Source organism: Chiloscyllium punctatum, chromosome 5 (genome assembly GCF_047496795.1).
Source record: "Chiloscyllium punctatum isolate Juve2018m chromosome 5, sChiPun1.3, whole genome shotgun sequence".
In the NCBI taxonomy this organism is placed as follows: domain Eukaryota; kingdom Metazoa; phylum Chordata; class Chondrichthyes; order Orectolobiformes; family Hemiscylliidae; genus Chiloscyllium; species Chiloscyllium punctatum.
The window spans coordinates 89,293,630-89,313,986 of NC_092743.1; the positions used below are offsets into that span (position 1 = coordinate 89,293,630).

Genomic DNA, 20,357 nt, shown 5'->3' on the forward strand with positions numbered 1-20,357 from the left:
TAGGTTTGCTCGCTGAGCTGTAGGTTTGATATCCAGACATTTCATTACCTGGTTAGGTAACATCATCAGTGGCAACCTCCAAGTGAAGCCTGCTACTAGGATTCCGAGGGATCTCAGTAGTCTGGCTGTCATTTCTGAAACTTCTTTGATATATGGTAAGGTGGCTAGGGTTTCTGGCTGTGTTTTGTCTGCTTGTCGTGGTTTGTTCTTGAGGAATCTGCACACTTTGTTTCGAGTATCCGTTCTTCTTGAATACGTCGTATAGGTGGTTCTCCTCTGTTTTTCAAAGTTCGTCTGTGCTGCAATGTGGTGGCTCGTTGGAATAGCGTTCTGATACAGCTTAGTTTGTGTGTGTTGGGATGGTTGCTGGTGTAGTTGAGTATTTGGTCAGTGTTTGTCGGTTTTCTGTATAAGCAGGTTTGTAATTCTCCCTTGTCCTTTCTTTCTAGTGTGACGTCCAGAAATGCGAGTTTGTTGTCAGTTTCTTCCTCCTTGGTGAACTTTATGCCTGTGAGGGTGTTGTTGATGTTAAATGTCTCTATTTTGTTTCGTTTTATGATGACAAAGGTGTCATCTACGTAGCAAACCCAGATTTTTGGTTTGTTCTACCCTTTGCATTACCGCTTCTGCTATGAATCCTGATAGCGGAGATCCCATGGGTGTGCTGTTGGTTTGTTTGTAGACTATGTTGTAGAAAGTGAAGTGGGTGGTGAGGCACAGGTCCACTAGCTTCATGATGTTTTCGTTGGTAATGGGAGGTAATACTTCACTTGGAGGTTGCCACTGACGTTACCTAGCCTGGTTATGAAACGTCTGGATATCAAACCTACAGATCAGTGAGCAAAGCTACACCCTAAACCTCAACCAGAGCTACAAACCTTCACAAACCTTGCTTTTCATTTGTTTTTAATATGAGCTACAAGCAATCATACACTAGAATACAAACTGAAACTGTTCAGTCCAGATTGGGTTAGAACCTAGATTTTAGAGGTTTATATCAACAATTTATTTATATCCACAATAACACAAGCATATCTTAAAGTAAGCTTTAAAAATATTCTTATTTATGCATTGCTGAAATGGAGCCAGTACTAAACATCGCTCTCATATTTAATACTTCATCTCTTGGCTATTTGTTTAACAGGGTTCATCCCACCACAGGATTGGCCCGCTGCCCGGTATTTTTATCATAGCTTTGTTGGACTTGAATGGTCCCTCACCCGTTGCATTTTGCAAAAGAAAACCTTAAAAGAAAATTAAAATAGAAAAAGCAACCCATTCGTAAATTAGTAACCAATATGTTGGTCTAATGACTCCAATGCCAACACAGCCCCTAATCTTGTGTATTTCCTGAATTTCCAGCACTGAACCTCATCCCTTATTCCGATTGCAGCAGAGATTTCAGATTTTTCTGTGAATTTTACAAATGCTAAGAACACAAATAAATTTTGATCAATTGTGTAAATGGACTGAGGAATGGCAGATGGAGTTTAATTTCAATAAATACGAGGTATTGCTTTTGGTAAGAAGGACAGGACCTATACAATTAATGGAAGGAAATTTGAAATCACAAAAAGACAACTGGTTAAGGTGGCATTTAGCATACTTGCCTTCATTCTCAGACCTTTGAGTATAGGAGTTGGGAAATCATGTTGAGGTTGTACGGGACATTGGCGAGGCTTCTGGAGTACTGCGTGCTGTTCTGGTTGCCCTGTTATAGGAAGTATACAATTAAACTGGAGATTTACCAGGATATTGCCATGAATGAAGGGTTTGGGATATAAAAATAAGAAAGGCTTGAGACCTTTTTCACTGGCACGTATGAAGTTGAGGGGTGACCTTACTGTGGTTTATAAAATCATGAGGGGCATATAAAAGGTGAACTACAAAATGTCTTTTCCCTAGGGTCAGCAAGTTCAAAACTAGTGGGCATATTTTTAAATCTTTCTCCTCTCATCTTAAAAAGGACATGAGGAGCAGTGTTTTTTAGACAGAGATTGGTTCTTGAATGGAATGAACTACCAGAGAAAGTGGTGAACACCGGTACAGTTACAATGTTTAAAAGACATTTTGATAAGTTTATGAATAGGAAATGTTTGGAGGGATATAGGCCAAGAGCAGGCAGGTGGGACTAGTTAGTTTGGGAACATGATCGGCTTGGACTGGTTGGCCCAAACAGTCCGTCCCATGCTCTATGACACTATGATTAATGAAACAAGGCACCTATAGGTTCCTTAGCTTATTGTCTTTTTTCCCAAATTTAATTTATTCATAGCCTCTTTCTGCACTACAGGGATTCTGTGATTCAAAGTTTTTATTGAGAAATCTCCCATTTACTAGCAATCAAGATGTGGCTTTTATTTGATGGATCCCAACAAACAAGTACTTAACTGTGCAGGACATGAAACAATGTTTAAGCAAAATTCTTTGATTTAATTGTTCAAAAGGATTTTGTTTAGGGACCTATTCAATCTTCATATTGTTCTGGTTGATAGGAATTGTCAAGTTAAAGGGCTACTTTCCAGGCCTTGAGGAAATCCCTGTTAACCCTTTCATATCTCCATTATGCCATAAACCATCAAACATGGTAATATCCTGTACTCAACATGAGTTGGTCTGCTATTTGAGAAGTTGTAAGAGTTCACTACAAAAATGGAGCTAATCATTGTTTACTGTCTACACCCATGCAAGAATTGGTGCATGATTTATGCAAAAATAAAATTTCAAAACTACATTTAAAATACAATATGTTAATGTTGTTCAGTAATCTTTGTACGTGGGAAGGCTAGAACAGATTTCCGTGCACTTCCTTTCTTTGTTAACATTCATTAGAAACATTAAACAAAAAATCCCATAAAAATGTACACATTGTTAAAAGCTTACAAGCAAAATTACGAACATTACAAAAAGATAGCCTGTTAAACTTCTGGTTTACTTTAGCACTTTTGGACAATAGATCTAGCCTCTATAATTTTGAGCCTTACGTCTTGCACTGAAACACTTACTTTCAAACAATGCAATTGTCACACTGGGAATGACAGGTAAAGGTTTTTGCAAACCATATTTCATATACATATAAAGCTAGGCTAATAGTGACTATGTATCCATTACTAATTATTGTAAAAACCCATCTTGCTCACTTATGTCTTTTACAGAAAGGAGTCTGTCACCCCTACCCAGTCTAGCCTATATGTGAATCCAGGCCCATAGCAATGTGGTTGACACTCTAGTCCCGAGCAGTTAGTGATTGGCAATAAATGCTGGGTTAGCCAGCAATGTCCACATCCCATGAATGAATTTGAACAAATACTGTTGGGCACAGGTTTGTACTCCATTTACATGTAAGCATCACTACTGGTCGTGAACCTGATTAGAGCATACACACTTTTTGTAAAGAATTAGACCTTCCCTCCATTCTTCGTGGGCCCATCTTATCATTTAACAGTTCTGACCAGTCATACTAGACTGGAGATTGTTTCTCTCTCCTGATGGAGGTCCTGCTGCATTTTGTTTTTATTCAAGTTCTCCAGGATCCACAAAACTTTGCACTATTCCGGTCATTCTGTCTGAACTATTTTAAAGAATAAATGTGGTGGTGGTGGGTGGGATTCTAAAGAGATCCTTAAAAGTCAGTTGAAACCTCTGCCTCGAGTAGATCTCCTTTTTGCCCCAGGTGGTGTTCAGAAATGAAGAGACGGATTCAGATCACGTTGAGGGAATCAAGGGCCAAGTGCTGCTGGTGGCGGAGGGCAGAAGATTCAACTCCAGCACTCCAGGTTCGTAAATCACATGCTGTGGTGTTTTGTTTGTGTCTTCTTTTGAGCTTTTTGTATTGAGCAATACCAGTTAACGATTCTAACAGCCCCGCTTGGAGCTCTGAGCCAATGAGGACGGAGCACCACACTCCCGCCCACGCCAAGTCAGGGCAGCCGGCACGTGGGCGGCTTTCCGCTGTGACGGTGGAATGTGGCGCGCGAGCCGGACCGTTAAGGCTGGAGTGCGGCCGGAATGAGTCTGTCCTTTCAAGCAGACCCCCCGCTCCCAGCTCCGGACAATACCCCCAACCATGGAGTGAGTTCTGTACGTAACACTCACGCATTCCTTTAGCTTTCAAAACACTCTTGCCTCCCCTCTTCCCCCCCCCCAAAACCTACATTGCCTCCCACTCAACCGTCACTCGGAAACAGCAGAACTCCAAGTCTTTGTTCTTTATGGATCCGGCCTCCCGTCGGTTGGACCGGATTAAAACTCTCGACTGGATTCCGTGTGAAGACCAGAGAGAGAGAGAGAGCCTGGGAGTGACGATTCTAAAGGACCCGAAACAGGCTCTTCGCCCCCTTCATCACACTCTCTTTGCAGCCATTACTGCGAGCTCAGTCCGCGGCTGCAGGGATCTCATTGGGGTGGGATTAGCACATTCCCCATTGTGGACCTGTGATTGATCACGGACCATTCACCGTCTTTGGGCAGGGGATGGAGACTGCAGCTAAAGGATTGTCTGCCATCCCCGTACATTTGTTGGTTGTTGGGGATAGGGAAGATTAATGCCGTCAAGTGTCTTAAAGTACAGTAAAACAAAGGGGTCCTTCACTCTCCAAAATATTGAAGTGGCCAAATTTGAATTGCAATGAAGCGCGATAAGTTGAGTACAATGAGTTTTACAAATGCATACAAGGTGCAATATTGGCTGCCAAATATTAGTCATGTACTTTTACTCAAATTTCCTTTTTCCGTTTCATCAGCTAAATTATTTTAACAAGTTTTTAAAAATAAGATTTTTTCATCACATTATTTTAGAAAAGAAAGGTACTTGCATCCTGTAATTCTAATCCTTTTTAGGATGAAATTCATGAAATCTGTTAAAGTTTAACAAGTGATATTATTAAAACATAAGATCCTGAGGGACTTGATAGAGTGGATCCTGAAAGGGTGTTTTCCCTGTGAGAGACTAGAACTAGGGGACAGTTTAAAAATAACAGTGGTCCTCTATTTAAAGGCAGAGGGGAAGAGGATTCTTCTCTCAGAGATTTCAGAGTCTTTGGAACTCTTCTCAGAGACTGGTCCAGGTGGAATAATTAAGGCAGACGTAAAAAGATTCTTGTCTAACAAGGGAGCAAAAAGTTAGTGGGGATAGGCAGGAATGTGGACTTTAGGTCACAATCAGAACGATGATGTTGAATTGTAAAGGGAGGTGTAAGGGCTTCATGCTCACTGCCTTTATTCCTGATGAAGGGCTTTTGCCCGAAACGTCGATTTCGCTGCTCGTTGGATGCTGCCTGAACTGCTGTGCTCTTCCAGCACCACTAATCCAAAATCTGGTTTCCAGCATCTGCAGTCATTGTTTTTACCTAAGGGCTGAATGGCCAACTCCTGCTCCTAATTCACATGTTTATAACAACAGTCAAAAATCACAGTATATTCCACACACAGAAAAGACTAGATTTGATTCTCTATAGTCTGGAAACAGGCCCTTCGGCCCAACCAGTCCACACCGACTCTCCGAAGAGTAACCCACCCAAACCCATTCCCTACAGCGTGGAATAGAACAGAACAGTAATTGAAACGGTCAGTAATTTGTCAACTAAATTGACAAAATATTGCTGAAACATTCTCTGGTAAAGCCAATTTTTGCTAAGTATGTGGCATTACAAGTGCTAATCCTATCATAATTCCTAGAGTAAACCTGAATAATATTAAGTCATTGTAAAAGGCCTGTGGTTGACAGCTTGTTTGTTTGGACAAAGTTAATAACCACACGTTTGTGACGATGCTATGATATTACAGGTTTTGTGAAGAAAGCTAATCGGTCTTTAAAACGGACAGAAGTAGTTTTCCAAATTTCCTGAAAACTTTATGTATCACTCCTATTGCGGGATTCAACTACAGTCAAAAGACGACAAACTATTATTTTAAGAGTCAGACATAAAGGACCATTACAAAATTCAATGGGAAGATTCAAGGCCTCCACTGGCCCCTCCCTGCGAGCAACTCTTCGTGAGTCTCAGAGGTTGAAGACACAGAAAACACTTATTCAATTGCCCATTTATTGGGTTCTATCAGCACGAGAGATTAAAAAGGAAGAGCAGTGGTTGCAATGCAGTATCCAACTTATAAAAATGGCATATATGGTGTAAAACATTACATCTCTCAAACTCATTCTCTAACACGTCTTCATGTGTCAGAGAAGGTAATACGTCTTTACAGATTATAACAATGACAGTCTCTGACATAAGCTCTCCAGTCTCCCAAGTGGCAAGCCTGCATTTTCCTAGATAGTTTTGACCATTTAAAATTGATGGGAGAGACAAATAAGCAAAGGATACACAGCAGGATGTGAGATTTTACAGTTGCGTTTCCAAAAGATTTGGTCTCAGACTACCATGAAATTGAAACAACTGGTGGCATAGAGTTGGGGGCAATGGGGAAGTCCTACCATTGTTCAGATTTCTTGCTTTCATGTATCAATGTTAATTACTTTGGCAGCTCAACAACAATTAGATAGTTCATGGTTCAGTTTTCTGACCCAAGTGAAATGTTTGTCCAATTGCTCTGTTGAAACTCAGTGAAAACAGGATCTGCTCATCCCTTATAGTTTTGCAAGTTCAAAGCAGTTTCCAAATAAGGCAGTACTGGATATTTCCACTACATGTGCTGTGCCATGATTTAACACCTTGGAGTTTTACTCAGTAAAATTTTAATGAGGAAAACCATTTTAATACAACGGAAGATTGATGGTCTCTATTCACTTAGATCTTCCACAAATTGAGTTTCAACTTTTAATTGGGCCCAATATGAAATAAAAAAAAAGCAGTCTGGAAAATCTACAGTCATTTTATCTTGGCTAATTATTAAACAGAAAAAAAGTGTGAACTTCCTGGATGGCTGTGATGTTCAGATTTAATTATAAGGGAGAAAGTGAGGACTGCAGATACTGGAGATCAGAGTCAAGAATGTGGTGCTAGAAAAGCATAGCTGGTCAGGCAGCATCCAAGGAGTAGGTGAATCGACATTTCAAGCATAAGCTCTGATGAAGAGCTTATGCTTGAAATGTCGATTCACCTACTCCTTGGATGCTGCCTGACCAGACTTAATTATATATCCACTTGAGACATGGTACTATGTGCAGTTCAAATGTCAAAGGTCACATGATTTACAGCAGCCATTTTAATAGCTCACTTATGTACAAGTGTTAAAAGTATTGACTGAAAGTTCATATAGATGACACTTCTGTACTAGGCATGAGACACTTATTTTTTTTGCCTATAATTTATTAGCCACAGTAATAATAATTTGCTGCTATTAATCTTTTTCTGTACTGTCATTTGACTTATTTTCTATGGTCCTTTAAACCTTCAATCTATACATGCTGTGAAACAATGTCCTTGCAGACTCCTTGTGGGCAGAGGTGAGTGAGGGAAATGTTTCTCATTCAAAGAGACCCAGTATTCGAAAGGGACCCAGTCGGTGTCACTGCTGGTCCATGGTGCTGAAGCCTTAGCTGGGTGTAATACCAACAACAGTGCTGCCCTCTGCGGTTCTGCCAAGAAACAATGAGCTCCCATTCAGTGGGTGGACTAGTGGATGGCCCACCACAGCCCAGGTAAGTGCTTGATCAGGAGATCTTCCCAAAAACACAACGCTGGGCTCTTTCCAGATCTAAAGCTGCTTTATCTTTATTAAATACCACCCAATGTAATTACAATGCACATTGTAATAAATTCTTTATAAAGCAATTAACCAGATGTATATTTAAGTTGACTGCTAATGTGATGGATTGTGTATGATAGTTTTGTGAAAACACTTCTTTCACAGCAAATAGACAAAGCTTATGAGAACAACTGACATTCAGCATAATATTTATAATTTGTCAACTATTGGACCACTTTAGTACCCAATGTAAAAGCAAACTGCGGCAGTTGGTGAAAATTGGGAATAAAGGCAGAAAGTTCTGGAATTACTCAGAAGGTAATGGTGCATCTGTAAAGAATGGAACAGAATTAACAACTCAGGTCAATAATCAGGTTGCAGATTCCCACCCCATTGCTTGTCATCAGAGCAGTGGCCATGGTGGAGACCATGGCTAGTCGTGTGGCTGGAAGAACAGAATCACAATTGTCCATTTGAAAGGTTTTCATATTGCACTTGCTTCTCATCCCCTAACCTCTTCTGAACCCCAAGCTACACAACAAAGCAAGCATATATCTCATTTTCCCCGGATTCATTCATTGGTATCCTACCTTTGTGTCTTTCTCCTTTGACATATACTCTATCTGTACATAGGCAGGCAATGATACAGGAGTGTGATTAGTAAGAGACTGCTGACGATGAAACACCATTTGAGATCAAAAATCACAGCCACCAGCTCAGGTACTGTGTGTTACAGGTAGTTTTCGGATAACGTGTGTTCTAGCAGCATGATTTTCTTATAAACGTCGCTCAGGAATTATGGATAGATATTTGAGATTGTTTACCTCTGTTCACAATAACGCAATTCCAGTAGTGATCATTTCATATGTTTCGTTCTGTAAATACGCCAAAGCTTCCGCGCTGTTCTGCATATGTGCCGATGTCAGCTGCCGACAGAGCAGTTTTCTGAGAGATACATTAAGTAGCTTCCTGTGAAAGGTACACTATTCCTAGAGTATCTTTTTTTTGAAAAAATGGAGAGGCACAGTGACAAGAATGTTAGCAAGAAGCGTCCTGGTGATAAAATTGAGGGCAGTGAACACAAAAGAAAAGCTATGACATTGGAAGAGATGCTAGCTATTATAAAGCATTTTGAGCGTCAAGGAAATAATATGTGATGTAGCTCACTTAACAGGAATGAAGGAGTCTACCTTATGCACCATGATGACCGTCTGTCCCTGTATAAACAATATTTTATTTTAAATGTCCTGTGTTAAATTTAGATCATAGAATCCCTACAGTGTGGGAACAGGACCTTCGTCCCAACAAGTCCACATTGACCCTCCAAAGAGTAACCCACCCAGACCAATTCCCCTATATTTATCTCCTGACTAATGCATCCAACCTACATATCCCTGTACACAGTGGGCTATTTAGCACGGCCAATTCACCTAACTTGCACATCTTTGAATTGTGGGAGGAAACCCACACAGACAGGGGAAGAATGTCTGTGTGGAGTTTGCACAGTCACCAGAGGCTGGAATCAAACCCAGGTCCCTGGCACTGTGAGGCAGCAGTGCTCACCACTGAGCCACCATGCTGTCCAATTTACTTTTGTTGATAAATATGATTTATACTTTCATTCAGACTGTGCTTTACTTTGTGTTAGACTTGAGTGATTTTTGAGCAACGATGAGTGATTTTTTTTGCTGGTCTGCCCCTAACCCCACTTTTCCCATAGGCTCCATTATTTATATTAAGTGATTTTCTGAGGCGAGGTTTTGCTGGAATGCAACTACAGCGTTAGGAGAACTACCTGTACTTTAGAGAGTAGTATGAAGATGGTATCAGCACATGGTGAGAGTCAGTGAGCTCAAGCAGCCAACAGTCAGGGTAGGGGCAAGAGGTGCCAGTTCCTCGGAGGGCGAGGTTCACACAAGTCCTTCTGTGGAGAATTTGGATGAGGGCCATGATGGGACAGCATGCAGAAAAATGCTGATGGGCATAGACCATATGATTGTTTAAAGGGCTTACAGTTTGTACTCAATCCCTCAAATCTAAGATTCCCTGTTTCCACTCCTGCAACTTTATACATTCACATTACCATCAACTTGCAGCCTTCACTTACTCACAGCTAAGCAGCCTCTATTTTAAAATTCCCATTTTTTATTTCAAATTCAGGCAAACTCTCGAATAACACAATAGTGCCATTCCTGAACATCATCCTGCTAACAAAACCATGTTGTTGGAAACACGTTCCTGCAAAAACCCCTGTAAATACTGTATTCATGCTGATTCCCAAAATTCATCTGACAACTTTTAACTGAATGGATCTATTCATGATATAATGAATATTGCCTTCACTCCCACAACTAGGGGATAAAATTGATCATTTTCTTGTTGTCCCATCCTTCATTGGACATTTGAACTAAGGATCATGTTCATTACATTCGATATTTGCCACCAGCTATAAAACTACAGGCAATGTGGGGAAAATAGGGAAGTTTGATGGGTTGGAATAGTGAAAGTAAAGACTTAGAATAAAAGCGCTGCCTTTTGAGAGGTAGGAACATATCGATCATCCATGAGAGGTCATCTCTAGCATTGCATATACATCTGTAATATACTGGTGATCCACACGTCACATTATTGCAAATGGTCACGTTATTGAAATAATGAGTAGTAAAGTAAAATCTGCATTACCGTGTAACTGCTTTTTACAAAACCACATTAATTGCGGACTACCTGTTCCTCCAATGCCTTGACTCACCTTAACTCTAATTTCCTACAACTTCTCAACTCTCCAACTGCAAGTATGCTCATTTAATTCTTACTTCTTAATTTCCAATTTTAATGCTTCACCAAAGGATGTGCCTTCAGCTACAAACGTCCTAAACTCTGGAATTCAAGCCTAAATTGTTCCTCCTCCCTACCTCTGTTTCCTCCCTTAAGATACTCTATAAAACCTTTTTTTTCCCTAGTGCATCTGATAACCTATCAGAATCAAATTTTATATCATGACACTCTTATCAAGTCTCTTGGGACTTGTAACTACATTTTAGGTATAAACAAAAGTTGTTGTTAGGACAAGGGTAAGTCTAATTAATGTTCAACACCATCTGTTGCTCTGATATTGAAAGATTATGCCTCATTGCTTTGAGGAATTACTGCAGAATTGTGCTCCCACATTGACTGTGGCCAAGACAAATGGCAGCAGTCGCGAAGACTCAGCGAAAAGCTGATCTTTCTGGTTGACACAGTCTTAAAATTATCCAGTAAATTTTGTTTCTTGTTGCCATTAGTTACATGTGTTAGAAGGCGGTGGCACAGGAGCAAAGTGAAATCAGCTTTAATGGTCAGGGCAACACAGATATGACAGGTTACAGCATCTGGTATGTCATTATCTCCAAGTTCTCTCTTAATTACAAATGTTCTTTTTTAAAATTGTCAAGCTAGTAGTAGTAAAGGTTAACATTTTAATTTGTTCACCTTTGCTCAGTGCCTGGTGTGGCATTTTCTGTGAACTGATCATCTATCTGCTTTTAAGCAGCAGTATTGTGTAGTTCTTGTAACATAGATACTGCATTCTGATGTGCAGCCATGTTACACTCTTCTCAAATTACACTTGTTATTTAGTCTCATTCTGTCATACATGGTCATGAAGGCTATAAACAACAGCAAGATTGAGTCAGGGTTTTAATCAAATATTGTACATAGTCATGAAAATTTCAAATAAAATCAATGGTTGCACCTAATATTAACTAATAGGTCCTAAATAGGACAGCATGGTGGCTCAGTGGTTAGCACTGCTGCCTCACAGTACCAGGGACCTGGGTTCGATTCCAGCCTCGGATGACTGTGTGTGGAGTTTTGCGCATTCTCCCCATATCTGCATGGGTTTCCTCCCAGAGTCCAAAGATGTGAAGTGAATTGGCCATGCTAAATTGCCCATATAGTGTTCAGGGATGTGTAGGCTAAGTGCATTAGTCAGGGACAAATATAGTGTAGGACAAATGGGTCGGGGTGGGTTACTCTTCAGAGAGTTGGTATGGGCTTGTTGGGTCAAAGGGCCTCATTAGATTAGATTACTTACAGTGTGGAAACAGGCCCTTCGGCCCAACAAGTCCACACCGACCTGCCGAAGCGCAACCCACCCATTCCCCTACATTTACCCCTTTACCTAACACTACGGGCAATTTAGTATGGCCAATTCACCTGACCTGCACATCTTTGGACTGTGGGAGGAAACCGGAACACCCGGAGGAAACCCATGCAGACACGGGGAGAACGTGCAAACTCCACACAGTCAGTCGCCTGAGTCGGGAATTGAACCAGGGTCTCTGGCGCTGTGAGGCAGCAGTGCTGACCACTGTGCCACCGTGCCTGTTTCCACACTGTAGGAATTCTATATAAAAAAGATCATTTCCCTACTTATTGTTCAACAAGTTTATACATTTGTGAGGATTTTGTTTGACAAAGAATCCATGCTACATAGCATACCATATAATCATGACGTTAGATGATAAATGCGCAGGGAAATCCATCTACAGTTTGGCACATGCAGCACTAAACTAGCAAACCTCCACTCAAAGGCCATTGTTATCAATATGGAGCATTCGTGGGTCAGATACATGACAGGCCAATGAAAGCCGATTGTACTATTCTACACATAAAAACATGCCTTAACTGAAAGTTAAAATGAATAATCCTACTGCACCAATACAAATTCTTACACATCACACAGATTACTGACTCTGTGTAGCTACCAAACAGGCCAATTAGTCAAAAATTTTGGACAGTCTTTGAGACCAACTATTCACGTCATAAAACTATCAATTCCTTCCAAATGGCAAACACGTCTCAAAACCAAAGAATCAATTTTGAAGTGCGTTCATAGTTACTAAGTAAGCAAATGAGGCATGATGAAGCAAGTTCCACAATTAGAAAATTAGGTGAATGGCCAAATAAATGTGTTGATTTACCAATTTTTCATCTCACTTAGGCATTGGTTGGTTTTGAATTTATGCATTATATTTGACATTGAGACTTTAATGAACACTTTGACGTGGTGAGAGGGCCTGTTCTCTCAACAAACTGGGGTAAAACTGTTTGAATTGATTCTCTGTATAACTTTTACAAGGCTGATAAAAAACAAGCACTTTTTGAGAGAAAGAAGATATGATTTTTCTTCTCAGAATAGTAAGTTTTGTTATTTCAAGGATAAATTAAAACAGTTATATTTGTTCAAATCAGAATACCCCACTGAAACAATTCAAAATTAACATCTGGTGATAATGCAAACGGATAGTAACCTACATTTATCTTGCAGAAAATGAACATAATATTTTATAGCAAAGATTTTTATTGTACTCCAAAGTGCTCCAATTCCTATAAAGACAAATGTCAGCAACATAATCCTACCCTCTGTTCATTGAACAAGATCTACTCCTGCCCTTTGCTCATTGGATTGGATCCACTCCTGCTTTCAATCATTGGGTCTCATCCTCTCCTGCCCCTTGACCACTGGGTCTCATCCAATCCTGATCCACTTTCATTTCTGCAGGGGGTCCCTTAGAGGTAGAGCTGGAGGTCTTGTGTAGGTGGGCATGTATTCAGATTACACTTGTGTCAAGTCCCACCTCAGGAAATGATGACCACAAAGTTATGTCAGAACACTTACAGATGGATTGATAACACAGCCCATCAAATTTGCACCACCATAAAATCATGGCTGATGTTTCTCAATCCCATTGATATATTTCTCAATCCTATTCTCCTGCCTTCTCCCCATAACCCTTGATCCCCTAACTAATCAAGAACCCATCTCTGTCTTAAATACACTCAACAACAGGGCCTCCACAACACTCTGCAGCAATGAGTTCCACAGATTCACTACCATCTCGCTGAAGAAACTCAAGTCAGTTCTAAAGGGTCATCCCCTCACTGAGACTGTACCCTTGGGTCTTATTCTCTTCTACTAGTAGAAACATCGTCTCTATGCCCACTCTATCCAAGCTTCTCAATTTTCTAAAAATTTCAGTGACATCTCCTCTTCATTCCCCTCAACTCCATTGAGTACAGACTCAGAGTCCTCAACAGCTCCGCATACAAGTGCTTCATTCCCACAATCATTCTTGTGAACCTCCTCTGTCCTCCTCCCAGGTCAGTACATCCTTCCTTAGATACAAGGCCCAAAACTGCTCACAATTTTCCAAATGCATTCTAACCAGAGACTTATACAGTCTTAGCAATATATCCCTGACCTTGTATTGTAGTCCTCTCAAAATGAAGGCCAACATTGCATCACCTTTCCTAAGTGCCAACTGTTCCTACATATTAGCCTGAAGCGAATCTTGAACTAGGACTCCTAAATCTCTGTTTCAGATTTCTGAAGCTACTCCCTACTTAGAGAATGGTCTACACCTCTATTCTTCCACCCAAAGTGCACAACTTCACACTTTCCCACATTTGTGTGACTGAACACACACATCAGCCGGTTTCGTAATAGTTTCTACACTACTGTTGTTAGAATACTGAATGGACTCACAAACCCTTAACATTCGCCTGTATCTGGGTTTTTGTCGCTGTTTACCTATTATTTAGGTATCTATGCTACCATGCTAACCATGTGATCTGCCTGTATTGCTTGCAAGACACAGCTTTTCACTGTGCCACAGTACACATGACATTAAATTCAATACAATTCAGTGTATTCCATCTGCTACTCCTTTGCTCACAATCCCATCCTGTCCAAGTCTTTGTGCAGCTTCCCCACTTCTTTAATACTACCTGTCCCTGCGTCATCTGCAAACTTAGCAAATTTAGCAATAATGACCTCAGTTCTTTTGTCCAGACTCTTAATTTATAACATGAATATTTCTGGTCCCAATACTGACCTCCGCAGATCTTCACGAGTCACCGCCTGCCATCCTGAAAAAGATCCTTTTATCCCCACTCTCAGCTTCTGCAAGTCAGCCAATCCCTTATCCATGCCAGCATCTTGCTCCTAACACCATGGATCTCTATCTAATTTAGCAGCCTCCTGCGTAGCACCTTGTCAAAGGCCTTCTCGAAATCCAAATAGATTGCATCCACCGGCTCTCCTAACTTGTTTGTTACTTCAAAGAGTTCTAACAGATTGGTCAGGCACAACTTTCCCTTGAAGAATACCAGTGCAAAGTATTCATCATAACAGATGTGGATTTACCCTCAATCTATGACCTGACGACCATATCCTGCCAAAAGTGTGTCCGATTGCAGCTCCTGTCAGAATATATGGATCAGTTGGAGGGCAGTTGGACACACTTAGGTGCATGCAGGGGCAGAAAGCATCATAGACAGGAGTCTTAGTGGTGTGGTCACACTAAAAGTTTAAGGCAGATAGATGGGTGACTGCTGTAAGGGGCAGGCAAACAATGCAGGAGTCTTCTGTGGCTATCACTGGTGCTAATAATATATCATTTGGATTGTGGTGTTGGTGTGCAAAGGGGGGGGGCGGGGGCAGCAGGGAATGCGTAGTGGCCTGTAGGGAATGGCAATGGCAGTAGCCAAAAAGATGGCACTACAGCATGCTCTGTTGTATACAGGGAGGGCTAATGTGCAGTAGTAATAAGGGACTCCATACTCAGGTGCACGGATAAGGCATTTCTGTGGCCACAAACAGACTCCAGGATTCCTCCTTAGCGCCAGGGTCAAGGATGTCTCTGAGCAGGTACAGAACATTATGAAAAGGGTGGGCTGGAGGTGGTGCAATTGGTACTAATGACATAGGCAGAAAAAATAACAAAGTCCTGCACAGGGCATTCAGAAAGTTAGGGAGGAAGTCGAAAAGTGAGACCTCTAGGGTTGTAATCCTGGGATTACTCTGTGCAACATGTCAGGGAAGTTAGGAATAGAAAGACAGTACAATTAAATATGTAGCTAAACAGCTGTTGTATAAAAGTGAGGGCTTCCAATATGTGGATCATTGGAATGTCTTCTTGGGCAAATGGGACCCATACAAGGAGGACTGGTGTATCTAAACTGGAGGGGCACCAGTATCCTGGGAGGTTTGCTCATTGCCAGAGACCCAGGTTTGATTCCAGCCTTGGGTAACAGCCTGTGTGGAGTTTGTACATTCTCTCCATGTCTGCGTGGATTTCTGCCAGTGCTCCGGTTTCCTCCCAGAGTCCAAAGATGTGCAAGTTAGATGAATTAGCCATGAGAAATACAAGGTTACAGGGAATAGGGTAGAGTGCTCTTTAGAGGGTGGTCAGTGTAGATTTGATGGGCTGAATGGCTTCTTTCTGCACTGTAGAAAATTTATAATTCTATGAACTCAGAAGGACTGGCAGTCTGATGTTTTAATGAGAGGTGTATGACAGGTAAAGCAGATGAACTTAGAGACTGGATTAGTACAAACAATTATGCTGTTGTAACTATTACAGAGACTTGATTGTGAAAGGGACAAGACGGGAAACCTAATGTTCCAGGATTTAGCTATTTCAGGTGAGATAGAGAGGGATGTTAAAGAGGTGGGGGAGCGGAGTTACTGATCAATGAGAATATCACACCTGCATTGAGAAAGGGTTCATCGAGTGAGGCCATATATAGGCCTCAGGAATAGGAAGGGTGCAAATACTTTGGTGGGCTTGTACTACAAGCCAGCAGGAGACAGAAGCACAGATGTGTGTACAGATTTTGGAAAAATGTGCAAACAACAGGATTATTCCCATATACCCCGGTACACCTTTCCCACCAGGGGCTTGGGTGGGGGATAACTTGCTAGGTACATCCAGGAGGGTTTCTCGAAGCACTATGTAAATAGTTCAACTAAGTAAGGGGCCATACTGGTATTGGGGAATGAGCCCAGCCAGGTGATTGAAGTTTCAGTGGAGGAGCAGTTCAGGAACAGTGACCACAATTCCATAAGTTTTAAATTATTTATGGATCAGGATAAGAGAATTCCTCAGGTGAAGTACTAAACTGGGGTAAGGCTAACTCCTAAAATATTAGGCAGAAATAGGGATTGTAGACTGGAGGTTGGCTGTTTGAGGGTAAATCCACATCTGTCATGATTAATACTTTGCACTGGTATTCACAACAGAGAAGGGCATAGTGAATGATGAAGCTAGAAGGGTACGTTGATATTCAATGGCATGTCAATATAAAAAAGGTGTCAGGTATTTCAAAAGGCATTAAGGTAGACAAGTCCCGGACGGGAGGGGATGTCATCTGGTTTAGAAGATATTAGCAAAGAGGAGAGATTAGATAAACTCCATTTGTTTTCACTTGAATGTCGGAGGATGAGGGGTGACCTGATAGAGGTTTACAAAATTATGAGACGTGGATAGAATGGGTCGTCAGAGTCTTTTTCTCAGGGTGGATATGTCAATTCCAAGAGGACAAATGCTTAAGGTAAAAGGAGAAAAGTTTAAAGGAGATGTGAGAGACAAGTCCTTTTACACAGAGGGTGATAAGTGCTGAGAACATGCAGCTAGAGGAGATGGTAGAAGCTGATACAATGACAACAGGAATAGAGGGATACAGTTCACGTGGAAACAAAAGGTAAGCTGTTCTTTTTCCTTTAATAGTGGACTCTAAAGCCTTGCCGATGACTGAAGTCAGGCTAACCGGGCTATAACTATTTTGTTTTCTACCACCCTTCCTTCTTAAAATGGGGTGTTGCATTAGCCATCTCCCAGTTCTCTGGGACCCTCCCTGACTCTAGTGATTCTTGAAAAATCACCCCTAATACCTCCACAGGAGCATGAGTCTTCAGTACATTTGCTGAAATGTTGTCAGGGCCCACAGCTTTTGCAGTATCCAAATCCTCCAACCAATACTTGATATCACATACAGTGAACAGAATTGGCTAAAGTCTGGGGGTCCACAGGAGGACGACGAGATGGGTCATCTACTCAATACATCTGGCTGAAGATTGCTGTGAATGCTTCAACTTTAGATTTTGCATTAATGTGATCGTCTCTTCCATCATTTAGGAAGAGAGTATTTTAGATCCTTCTCCTCCTCCAGTGAGTTGTTTAATTATCCACCTCTATTCACAACTGGATGTGGCTGGACTGCAGAGCTTAGGTCTGATCTGTTGATTGTGGGATCACTTAGCTCTGTCTATCACTTGCTACTTATATTTTTGGTTATGCTCGTAGTCCAGTTTGGTAGCTTCACTTTTTTTAAGGTATGCCTACTGCTACTCATGGCATGTCCTCCTGCACTCTCCATTGAACTAAGGTTGAGGCCTGGCTTGATGATAATGGTTGAGTGGAAGATATGCTGGGCCTACATGAGGTTGTAGATTGTGGAATACAATGCTGCTGCTGCTGTTGATGGCCCACAGTGCCTCATGCATACCTGATCTTGAGTTGCTTGATCTGTTTGAAGACTGTCCCATTTAGCATGTCTTTGATGTTATCTTTACTCAAATTATCATACTGTTACTTCTGATTCCAGCATCTCCCTCTCAAACTGCAGGATGCATTATATCATATAATGGTTACTGCCCCAGAAGGGCTCCTTCACCTCAAGTTCCCTGATCAGGTCTGCCTCATTACACATCACCAAATCCAGAATTGCCTGTTCCCTACTGGGCTGTGCCACAAGCTGCTCTAAAAAACCATTTCATAGACAGTCCATGAATTCTTTTCTTGGGATTCGCTACCAAGCTGATTTTCCCAGTCCACCTCTATGTGGAAGAATTCCCATGATGGTTGTAAGAGTGTTTTTCTGACATGCCCTTTCTACCTCCTAAGGTATCTTCTGCCCTACGTCCTGACACATGCTAAGGGGCCTAACATGTAATAATTAATCGCATTAGACAGCAGTGCAACACTGGGCAAGCATCCAATGTCAGGGTCCCAACTCCAGAGCAAATATTCAGCCTGTGCTCTCTGCTATCACAATTCAAACAAACATAGGGAGGGATGTTCTGTTCCAGTCTTGGGGAGGGCAGCTCAAGCTAATTGATGGGTCAGTTCCCTCAGGCAATATGGGGAGAAAATCAGAGAGGAAGATCTAACATCCTTTATTTTCTGAAGGATTTTTCTACAGTACTGTCATATGCAATTAAGAAAAAAAACAAGCATCACATGCTGGCAAATCTTAAATGTTGCTAGGTAACAGTGCTCTGAGCTCAATCTTGTCAATGTCAATAAAACTTTCCATTGAAAATGTGTTGGTTGCAAACCAGAAACAAATCAGAAATATTCCAGAAATGTCAAGCATGACTTGTAGAGATTATATATAATCCAAATTGTATCATTTTAAAAAGGTGAAAAGCAAGAAATAGAATCAAAAATAATGTAGTTTTTGCCTTGACTCTTGATACACCATCTATCAGTGTTTAATATTGATGTAGAACATTCAATAGATATGCAAGTCCTCAAAGTAATATTTGATCATCTTTACATTTTACAATGACACAAGACCAAATAGTATACTTACCAGTTCAATAGGAATCTACAGCACGTCTCCCACAGTCACTGAAGTTCAGTCACAAAATGCAACACACCAATATCCTGCATGACAAAATCATTCTAAATTAGCGGATACTTAACAGGACCAACATCAAATACACTGATACTTACAAAATATTGCCTCATAAAGCACTGTATACAAATCCCATATACATTCAAAGTACTGTACTGAACAAAAGGTTAATATGATTACCATTAGAATTTCATAGGACTACAAAAATGATAATATATTCTTAAAGTAGAAAACTTTGTATGAGACAGGGATTAAAACAGATAGGCCAGACTTTGCCTAACAGAGTATCCAAAAGCACTTGCCATTAAATACACATTTCCATCTGGCCTTCAGCTAAAACATTTTGCCTATTAAGTCATTGAAGGAAGAAGCTGAGAATGGTGTGCAAAGTGAACACAGCATCTGGGCTGTGAGTGAATAGGACAATGGACTGAATAGATCTTCCTTAGCTGATGAGATTTAAGGATTAGGAAATAAATAGAAATGCGGGTATATTGAAGCAAGATCATTCAATGTCAAATCAGCAGTAAAGGAAATAATGAGAGGAAAGGAAAGATTGGGATTAAGCTGGAGTGAGAGAAAACTGCCAGAAACAATAAGTAATATTCCACAATTTTAAATCTCCTGAAACAAATTGAAGCGGAGATACCACGTAATTTTCAGGGCCAAGGATCGTCCTAATATTCACTTGGTGTAGTAAATTCAAGGAGCAATTAAATGGGTAAATAAAGCAAGTCCCTAAAACAAGGAGGGAAGCTAATAGCAGAATTCAGACTGAAACTTTTGGATTTGGCAATTAACCATGTATCTCCCCCTCACTGGTGCAGTACCATTCGTTGATAAACAACAGAGAATATCATTAGCCTTACTTTTATTTTTACAGCCAATACTGGGCCATTGCCTCATCATTGTCTCCATTTGCAAGGAGCATTCGCAACATATAACTGGCTATCTAGACATTTTTCATGCTCCAGGAGTCTTTAATAGTAATTCTACAAAGAAGCTGGATAATGGTGACCATGGAAACACTATTTCGGAGCAACATTATATTATGTTATTAAAGTCAATATTTCAATGTGAGATAGTGTGTGGTTACAGGGTGAACACTGAGAAGAGAACAGAGAACATCTCCATCTTTAATCTTTTCCCTAACCTGGAACCACTGAGCCATTCATTGGTGGGACCCACACTCCCTTGCTCCACAATTCAAGTAATTTTTTGCATACTTAAAACTCATCAGTGAAGAG

The 20,357-nt window shown here is 40.9% G+C and overlaps 1 protein-coding gene across 13 annotated transcripts in view; it reads right to left on the minus strand.

Moving 5' to 3' along the window:
* LOC140477215 (neurocalcin-delta) overlaps window positions 1–20,357 on the minus strand; it is a 437,252-nt gene that overhangs the window by 244,034 nt on the left and 172,861 nt on the right. For 9 of the 13 annotated variants that reach the window (XM_072570720.1, XM_072570721.1, XM_072570719.1 and 6 more), the window contains one exon: window positions 19,066–19,139. Coding sequence is in view for 4 of the 13 variants with exons in the window: in XM_072570713.1 (XP_072426814.1) it covers window positions 1,611–1,616 (6 nt within the window). In the remaining 9 variants the exon portion in view is untranslated. Of the gene's footprint in view, window positions 1–1,610; window positions 1,712–19,065; window positions 19,140–20,357 lie in introns of all 13 variants that reach the window. The other 4 variants (XM_072570713.1, XM_072570715.1, XM_072570712.1 and 1 more) reach the window with 1 other exon arrangement.